The sequence below is a fragment of the Ruditapes philippinarum genome, unplaced genomic scaffold (genome assembly GCF_026571515.1).
Source record: "Ruditapes philippinarum isolate M1 unplaced genomic scaffold, ASM2657151v2 ctg2767_1_1_1_1, whole genome shotgun sequence".
NCBI classification, from domain to species: Eukaryota; Metazoa; Mollusca; class Bivalvia; order Venerida; family Veneridae; genus Ruditapes; species Ruditapes philippinarum.
The window spans coordinates 181,616-192,321 of NW_026864472.1; the positions used below are offsets into that span (position 1 = coordinate 181,616).

General features: G+C 32.5%; 1 protein-coding gene across 1 annotated transcript; it reads right to left on the minus strand.

The window, feature by feature from the left end:
- Positions 1-3,851: 3,851 nt before the first annotated feature.
- On the minus strand, positions 3,852-10,371 carry LOC132725731 (neuronal acetylcholine receptor subunit alpha-6-like; the record flags this gene model as incomplete). Its single annotated transcript, XM_060710918.1, has 7 exons — positions 3,852-5,096; positions 5,783-5,895; positions 6,408-6,563; positions 7,008-7,116; positions 8,484-8,688; positions 9,606-9,742; positions 10,278-10,371. Coding segments are annotated over 7 exons (1,096 nt in total), but the record flags the coding sequence as incomplete, so codon positions are not given.
- Positions 10,372-10,706: the final 335 nt, after the last annotated feature.

Consider the following 10,706-nt stretch of genomic DNA (forward strand, 5'->3'; position numbering starts at 1 on the left):
AATATTAAAATCGCGTAAAGCAAAAATATACATACAATTTTAAAAGACGATTGCAAAATTTAGTACATAATTGGCCACTCAATTTTAAAATAGATAGGGAACTATGATTTTGGGAGTTACTGCGAAGTTTTGGAACTATTTTGCTTAGCGTAGGTAGGTGACTAATTGTGTTCAAACCATAGTAAATCTGAATTGTCGTTATTCCATTGGGGGCGCATTGCGCAAGCGCCCCCAAAAACGCTAAAACGTGCCGTGATTTATCGCAAGAAACACACTGGCAGTAACAAAAGTTAGCATTAGAACTCTCGGATATCTTTAGAGTTTTCACAAGAACTCCAGGACATTTGTAATATCGGGTATAAATTTGTTAGCGAGGGCTTTATGTTTGCAATTTTGAATTATTGTAATTATACCTAAAACTCGATTTTTAAAAATGAAAATAATCATTTTTGAGAAGATACAAAAGCTTTCCGACAAACTAAGTGACAGTTATCACAAGAACTCCTGACAAGTTATCATAAGAACTCCTTTTCCTTGTAACAGTTCCTCCCCCGTGGTACTGGTACAGATTACATTTTTGTAACAACACTGTGAAGTTCTTACAGTGCTTTCAAATAAGGAAATTCGAGCGCATTATCTGAAAGGAGTTTGTTGCGTGTTGACCCTTACTGTCTCAGAACTATAATACCAACAACAGTATTACATAATAATATGTTTTATTTTATTATATACCTATACATTCTCTCCCTAAAATACACGCAAATATTGAAGCGCAAATACGCTTCAACGGATAGAAATGTCCGTATTATGTTAGTGACAAATACGGTACCATATATGGAAGTGCCGGACTGTTTTTAACGTTGGTTCCGATCTTAGCTTTGTATAACGTTGCATTTGGAAACGGGAACCAAAATTATTAAAGGCGTGGCCAGTTTGCAAGAATTGCGTATTCATCCGTCAGTCATGAATTTATTTCTTGACAACTACATTTCATTTTCTGAATAAAACGAAAAGGTATATAATAAAAGGAAAATTATGTTGTAGTAGCTTTCTGAGATTATGTATTTTTCTACTCGCAACGTTGGAAAATTGATATCTTGCGAGACTGAAGCAATTATTCACCGCTGCTCGTAGCAAAATACAAAGCCTCAGAAAGCTACTACAACATAATATTCCGTATATATCATTCACGTATAATGATATTATGTTTTATTGTATTTGATCAGTGTGATTTCTTATTGATATATATATATCAATCACTTTATTAATGACTTTAAAAATATATTAAAGTGCATTAACTCATCTATCCATATCCAGAAAGGCATAATATCATTTGTCTAACTATTAAAAACAACCTTAAAATATTACCCACAATACACTACAATACAGCAGTTGCACAACCTGAACGCAAAGAATGTAACCCATACATTTTTATATCTTTTACATGCTTTTTAAAAGCTTTTATGAATACTACCTTAATTTACTGTATGTTTATCAACATTCCTACCCTAAATGATTCTTAGTTAATCTACAAAATAAAAACAGATCAGAATCGCCTTTCATCTTAGCCCAACAACTAGACATTATATCGTGTCTGTTTTCGCTATAACAAGCCATGCACCATCTCTTTATTGATCAGGGCTTATGGGGTTTTATCCCAAAAAGCCACAAAACCCGTCCCTTAAATTTAAAAAGAAAGCCTACTATTTTAAAAAATTAACTACCCTTTTATTTAAAACCCGCATTAAAGCCCAATAAAAATGCGCAAATAATTCTTTGTTTTTGATACCACCTTCCTGATAAAGATAACCATACATTTACGCAAAACATCGGCTGTAATTGGTTCTTTCTTCACAGCAGATTTTGGCAATTTTCTTTTTGGTGCTTCAAAAATGATTTTTTTTTAACGAAGAATCTGTTGGTAAATTTCACACTATAAAATATTTTACTAATTGAACTTAATGAATTAGCCGACTGAATTAAAGAACAACGGTATCAAACAAAATGTAACGGCTTCGCTGGCAAGATGTCGTCTTACTTCAATGAATATACGGTAACCCAATTCTAATATCTATCGAAACCCTTTAGTTGATTTTGCCCTGGCCCTCTGTAAAACATCAGGGATTAAGGTCACATTCGTCACTAGTGGCAATTCATCTATTTTATAAACTTTCAATGTTTGCAAATAATCAGAATCGTTAGATTTTGAAACATTGTTCATTTGCTGTTTCACATTTGCCTTATTAAAACAACTAAATCTCTGCAAATATGATTAAGACACAATCACTCCATTGCAGAGACTAATTTATTGATGCTTTACGATTTAAAATTGAGTTGTTGTTGACAGAGACTTAATTAATTGAAAGAATCATGCACAAAAGACAAAAAGACAAAACAAGTGTTCTCATATAACACATGTTTTTAACAACTTTGTCAATGTGTTTCTTACACACAGATACAAATCAATAAATTAGATAAAATATATACTTTGTGTTATGATGATGTAGGTGACGAATTTCATTTTTGTATATATGTCAACAATTTTTTGCTGAAAGATAGAAAGACAAATACAATTTCTATGTTAATCTATCAAATAAGCATAACCTAATATCTTTATACCGAAGTGATATCGGAAGTGATATTTGAAAATATGCTTGTTAACATATAAATAAATATTTGCTATATTCATTTTTGTATGTATTTTTCACATTTCACGAAACTTCCATATACATGTAACATTTTTATTTGTTTGCCTTTCTCCATTTTCTATTTTCATTGTATTTTTGAGCCATTCTTTTTAACTGTATTTACTATAAAATGATGTTTACCCGATTTAAACCTAAGATTAAAGTTTTAAAAATTGACCTAAAAAGAAACAGTATTCGAGTGCGAAGCAGCCGAGTCTTACAGACGTATGATTTACTGCGGAATTACACGATTTTTTTTTGCGAGCCATCAATACAAACACAATTACATAAAAACATTCACATACATAAGCTTTTGACTTCACGATCAAATTTTAAATATCAAGCTTTGTTGCAAAACATTTTCATTTACATATTCCTCAAACGTAAAAACAATGTTTTCATATTTCCTTATAGAAATAATGTACTGTGCATAATTATGTCTGTGGTATGCCGAGATTTCATATAAAACGCATCGGTGTAAGAGCTGTTACATTGCACTGTCATAAAACATCTGAATTGTTCAATATACCCACTTGTTGTCTTTAAGAAACTAGGCAAAAGTTCGATTCGAAAAATAATTATCTTTTTTTAATTTTGTATTTTTCTTTTGAGATGATTTAGATAGTGCTGCGCGGGCAAAAGGCAAGTTTCAAAAACTTAAATAGCCGCCTTTTTGATAGATTTGGTAACGGGCCTTTAATGTCTTATATGCTAAAGTTTTTTGTAAAATTTTGATGTTTTATTTTTTGGTAAATTTTCTTTAATTTAAAAATTTAAATATCGGTTTTTAAACCGGGATTTTAAAAAAAAAAATGTTCAAAGGGATTATGATAAAAAAATTACGAAAAACACTGTCTTTATATATATATAGGACACATGGTGTCGATTCCTGGCACATTACGACATTGACCCGCCATGTCACAGTATAAAACTACCATTCCTTCGTAGCCGTTTTACGCATGTGTATAACCTCGCTTGTTCCGTCAATGAAGAAAAAGAATAAATGACATAACGGTTGTTTTTTTTCCGAAAAAAAAAGGTATATTTATGTACATGTGTTATTCATTATATATGCACAAGTATAAAGTAAATGGCTCCTTTTTATGGATGCTTGGATAAGTTATCATTACCATTCAATTTCAATATTTCACAACATCGTACAATTAGATCATACTGGGTAACATAACATATTTGCTGCGGAACTCGCGGTTATTGTTCCAAGTATCGTACGATTTTTACGATGAGATCTGGCTTTTCCTTTGATAGGCTGAAATAAACCTTACACGTTGACAATTGTGGTATAATGATTATTGATCATATGAAAAACAAGTTCAAACTGTTCCGTGTTACATATATCCTAACTCATGCGGGTTTTGTTATCTATACATATATTTTCGACGAGCCTTGCTTAAAAACTTTTTTATCGAATCTCACAGCGAGTATCACAATGTACCGATTGTCTTTGTGACAAGCTTCCTCGTCTTTGTCCTAAGATCTTCTGTGACTTCAGCGGGGTTATCATAAGCTTCGAGGATTTTTCTTCTACATATGTAAGACAATTATACTAAAATAAAATAATAGCATCCAACTCATATTGTAATTTAGTAAACTGAAAATTAATAAGATTACATGCAACACTAGGAAATACCAAAAACTACCAACATTGGTATATATGATGCTTTATTGAAAATAGATACATGCTGGCGTCAATTCTTTTGTACATGAAAAACAGTAAAACCAAAATTCTAACATATAGAGATCAAGCGTATATATCAGCACAAAACATAACACCAGCTTATAAACACGATTAACGATATACCATACCAAAAACAGAAATAAAAAGAATAATGATTACTTAGTACGGGACGGTTTAGATAGGTACCCCGGATATTCTGTATGCGCTTGCGCAAAAACGTCACAAAGCAGGTTCTACTATCAATTATGATGACCGCAATCATTGAACATTGACTGTTATCACTGGTTACATGTAAATTTCGACAGATTTTGTTTTTATTCGAAAGGCAAAACACTTCTGAGTGAAAAAGTTGTGTTTGAAAACCGACATCAAGGTCTGCTAATCATATGCGATGCAAGCACTTTAAACGATTATATCTGTCCGCTTTTATCTCATTGTGTCTCATAAAACAAATTACCAATCAAAACAGCGTTGAACATAATTTTCGTTATTAGAAACATTATAAACCAAAGTCGATCAAATATTGTTGCTACTGCATCCCAAGTAAGTTTAGTGTCGTCAAAATTGTTGGTTAAATAGTTATCGTCTACCATCTTTTCTTCCATTTTCTCAACTTGCCGGGCTCTAACGGTCCGTAGATCCACTTCGTATCTTGAACTAAGAACGGGCAAAGCGGATTCCTTCACCTTAACAGTTTCTGTAAAGTTTGTGTTCTGCAATAGAAAAAATATATGTGAGAATCATTTTGTAAGCTAAAGAATAGTGTTTTGGATTGTTATGGATATCAAGAATATGTGTGATGAGCTTGCATACTTAATTATGTTTAACTTGGCATATCGAGCATGAATTTAACAAAGGCATACTTTATAAGAAATGCTGACGGATATGAACTATATTGAATAATAATTAAACAGGTCGTTATATTCACGGCAAAAACCGCTTCGCCTCTTTAGTTTAATAGAGAGAACATTAGATTTGTAATAGGGTCGCTTGTTCGATCTTCCTGCACGAAGAAATTTCTCTGTGTCAATTGATCTCAACCATTGTATCTATAATGGTTATTAGTCTGTCATCACTGATCCATAAATGATCGATCACTTGCGGAGAATTCTGTCATTACCGCTCAACATTCCAGGCAACCCTATAAGTTTGAGATTTGACCACCGACATATGTCCAAAAGCATGTAACTATTTTAATCGGCGTAAAATCTAGGAAAACAAACCAACAACTAACTTAAACTATGGATTTTTATACTATGGAATGAAGTAATTCAAATAATTGATATGCGTATAATTTTTATAACCATGGCATAAAGTAATATGATTGAACTAATAATTGATTAATATACTCATAATCATTGTGTGAATTGAATACATCAAAGAAATCAGTATAACTCACAGCATCATCTGGTGCCACCATATTTTTCTTTGGGGAGAGTGTCTTTGAGATCTTCTTGAGATCGTCCGTTGGTATGCTTAACAAAGACAGTCTGTCCGACTCAACAGGCTTATCTGCGATATAAAGTTTATAAAGTTTTACTTAAATGCAAATGTAGTCATTAACATAATATTAAAAATCATTTCCATTGTATTTTCAAGAAACTCATGACAAATGTATCCCCTTACTTGTGAAGTAAAATTCTTTAAACAGCAAACGGAAACAAAATATATTCAAGAGTTAAAGTAATTTATACATTTATTCATTAGATAGACGCTGGGGCGTGGACAGCAGTTTGCATGTTTAAGTACTGTCCATGAACAGGCTCAATCAAACCGAGCCAGCAATATTTTAAATTTTGCTGTTTAAAACTTTCATTAGGGATTCTTTTTCTCTTTATTTTTGCAAATTATATATCACTTATACTAACTGCAATTTCCACCAGGCAAATCGCCAAATTAAATTTTCAAACATCATTCAAAGAAGAAATAAATTCTGAGGGGCTTGCTGCATTAATTGGCAATCGAATTTTCTCGTCTTTAATCAAATATTACTCTTCCCTTTCAAGCATGTATAACAAATGTACCTTTAAAACACATCATTCGTTTCACAATCAATGCTATTTTAGTCACCTTCTCGCCAACAGCCGTGTACTTCTCTGACTTATGATGCATTTTGGCCATTGCTACTGTTATAAACATGCGGAAGAAGTCGATGCATAAATTTCCAATCAAATATATACCTGAAATTAAACGGAATATTTTCCAGTATGTCAATGTCTTTACCTATTAACTTAACTTGTAGATACATTGTAATGATAAAATGTGCAATAACACAATAATTACCTCCCCTCCTCCTCCTCACCACCACAGAATACTCAATTAAAGTTGCTTAACTATGGAATTTGATATTTGAAAATAGCAAGAAACGCATTTTATATCTGATGTAGAAAAAGGTATCTAAAATATTAAGAGAAAGAATAATTGGTCAATACATAGTAAAATGAATTATGTTGTTTTCTATTTAGCTATGTATCTTTGACATTAACTATTATTTTTAATCATGACTATAACGACTTTAGTTTTGGCTGAACTGAAAAGGCGTGAAACCCAAAAAATATTCGGCCATGAAATAAGAGGCAAAACTGATTTATTTTAATGACAAATAAACTAATGAAAAATATTACCAAGGATAGCAGTTGTTGTTGCTATGTTTGGAATCTGCTGTATGAAAATGGTGAGAAGAATCGAGTTAATGACCAGAACGAGAAATCCTGACACGACCCTTTCTCCAGTCTGAAATGAATCGACAGCGAAGTGGTATTAGAGTTTTTTTGTCTACTATAAAACATAAAAAGATTGCCATAACCTTCTAACAATTAAAGCGTAATAAAACGTAATCGTCAAGGTATCATATTTTGGCAGCCATATTTTTGTTTCAAATTTGTTGCAAATTTTGATAAGGCCCAATTTTGAGACATATACATGGCATTATATACAATGTCATGTATTAGATAGAGGTCAATGATAAATTTTTGACACAGTAATATCCATTTTAAAGTGCGTGTCCGTGCTGTTCGGCCAAAATGTTATGTTTTCGGAAAGTTTTTCAACGAAGGGAAAAGAGATAAAATTACGCAATATACGGACACATTTACAATCACTTACTTGTTTAATTACGTAGCGTTCATTTAACGATGACTCGCTTTACATGACGTAACATCCCGTAATCACGTGCTCTAGAACACGAGATTATGTTACACACCACCAAATTACGTTTTCATGAAGTTGAAGTACCTCTTCCTTGTGCCCATTCGTTACAATAACCTAAAATATCAGTTTGCTGTCGGGCACCATTTAAATGCTGGCAAAAGTGTCATTAGTTGAATGAACTTGTCCATCTTTCAATCTTGACAAAACCATTCGTCATATTTCGGTAACATTTCAAAATATGTAGTGACTGATTGTGCCACCTGATCTTGCACTTGCCACATGGTAGAAGAGGGGTAAATATTAAAATTTGAATAAAGTGTGATCCCTCGGAAGCACTTATCACAATAAAATTACATGAACATTGCAGACTCGGTTTGATTGAGTCTGTACATAAAAGATAATTAATAGCATCGGCTTGAGCCGTACCCAATTTACAACACTTACAACTGTCGGAATCAATGATGCCGAAGTAAGAGCAAAATAAAATACAACAACACTGAGTCGTAGTACAATACAACTTTTTACAGCTGTCACACAGCACTTGACACCAGCTGTTGTAAAGTATAAACATCTGGACAAAGTGTGATCCCCCAGAAGCATAAATCTCAACAAAATTGCATGAAAATTGCAGACTCGGTTTGACTGAGCTGTACATGAGAGGTAATGAAAAAGTGCAACAGTAGCATGATTTACTAAGAGTTCATGTGACTCTAGCACAACCAGATTACTTGTTTTTCCAAGTCGATGCTTGGAGAGTAGGACAACATTTACTAGCATAAATCATGTTAAAACACCATCAGAATTCAGTTTTAATGCTATGCATTGTTTTTCAGGTTTACGTTACCTTCGGATAAAACTACATTATATTACACAGCAATGTAAATGTAAATAAATGGTATTGTTCATATTTACAATTTCTGCAAAACAACTGATTATGGAAATAAACTTACCTTCAGTGGTATCAAGTTAGTAACAGTCATGAGGAAGGATGAGAGAATGATTGGAAACAGTGTTGTAAAGATGTAATTGCCAGGCTTACGGCTCATCTTTATTGTAAACACGATCTTCGAAAAACTTTCAACAACACCTTGCACATCTTCTGTTACAGTAGAAGACTTCGCACTGGAACTTATAATTGCCCAAGTTCCGCTCTCTCTGTATAAATATATTATTATTATTATTTGATTATTATTATTATTATTATTATTGTTATTATCATCATCAGTAGCAGTAGCAGTTATAGTGGTAGTAAGTAGTAGTAGCCAGTGGCGGTGGTGGTTGTGGTGGTAGTGGTAGTAGTAGTAATAATAGTGGTAGTGGTGGAGGTGGAAGTAGTTGTAGTAGTAGCAGCAGCAGTAGTATTGGCAGTAGAAGTAGTGGAAGTAGTACTTGTGGTAGTAGTGGTATTGGTAGTAGTAGTAGTGGTAGTGGTGGTGGTGGTGGTGTGGGTGGTAGTAGTAGTTGTTGTAGTAGTAGTAGCAGTAACAGCAGCAGCAGCAGTAGCAGTAGTAGCCAAACAGAAATGTCATTGAAAACCAAAATTTTAGTCAGCATAAAACATACAAAATGCAACTGATTAAGACGTTAGGAAATTGTGTGTGTGAAAGTTGTAAGTTTATACAGAATGGTATCGACATGCAAACAAACTATAGTTAAGGTGATTTATACTTGTTTGTCAAACCAAGTAAAAGTAGTTTAAGTACATTTACGTAATTGGATTCTGGAAATGATTAAAAATATACAGGCAACATGTAAACAAAGGCCAACTAAAGGAGAGACCAGTCATGACCATTAGAGACAATTGGTCTTCAAATTGGGGGCGGGGACTCTGTTGTATTAAATCAATGAACGTATGTTGAAAAATGTTATTTACAGGTTGGTTTTTATTCAATGGTGGTCTTTCACACCAGTTTTACTGTACATTTTAACTAAAATGGTTTTATAACTTTCACTGCATGTATATAACAGAACGGATATCATTGGTTATTTGTTCTTATTCATTTTCCATTAAGATCATAAAATGCCTTCATGTTACATAAAAATACCAGAATGTATCATCATTTCTCTCTAACCTTAGCTCATTCATTAAAACATCATCCCAAAGTAGTTCAAGCTTCATTTCCTTGTCCGGTAGGCCCCAGCTTGTAACCTCTATAGAACATTCCTGATTATCGAAAGGGAAGTAAGTCGCATCTACACTGCAATCAACCTGACGATAAAATAATGTTTGACACAGTTATGAAATAATTTAAATAAGTGAACGGTATGTACTGAACGAAATTTGTTAGTGTTTCGAGTCCAAATAACTTAATAACTTTATCGATATTAAGAAAACCATTTCTTATACGAAATATCTAAATGTTATAAATATAATATCACGCCAAATACTAATGTACGCAGTAACATTTTTACATGACATACATGTACAGACAAAAATTTTATGACGAGTCCCGGCAATATCGTCAGTTCACAGTGTTACAGATCATCAAGAGAATTAACTTTAAATTACTATCCACAGCTTATAAACGTTATATATGTATCCCATTAATCATTTATTACTTTCAATATTTTATCTCATGGATTGTTTCGAGTATTTAATAGTTGCTATGATTCATATATAAATAGAATATAAAGTGTTTGAGTTGCATTCATATAGAGTATTATATGTAATGCATATCTTACATAATGTAAAACTTATAGTAGTTAGTTGAATATTATGATTTATAACTTTCCTATGATATTACCTTTGTCGAAAGTAGTGGTTCCCATGCAACTTTCCCGTTATACCTTATTCTGTAAATCAAGTGATCGTCACTAACAAGACCAACATTTTCATGTCTGAAATATCAAAATTGCCATATTAGACACAATATGTTTTATAGAAAGACTTTTTGCAAAGAGTTCGGGAGAAATCGGTATATTTCGTCACTTACCGTGATTGAGTTATATAAATTAAACGAACATCCGTGTGACTAAAATGTTCCTGAATGATTAATAAATTAAGGCACAATTAAATTTTAGCTTAAGCAAAGTTTGTTTTGATGTTATGTTATGAAATGCCAATTAGTTAAGCTCCAAATTCCAAATAAAACAAATCTTAATACAAGAAGACATATTATGTTAATAGGTGCGTAGTTTTATATTATGAAATATTTACATAAAATTTATTGACA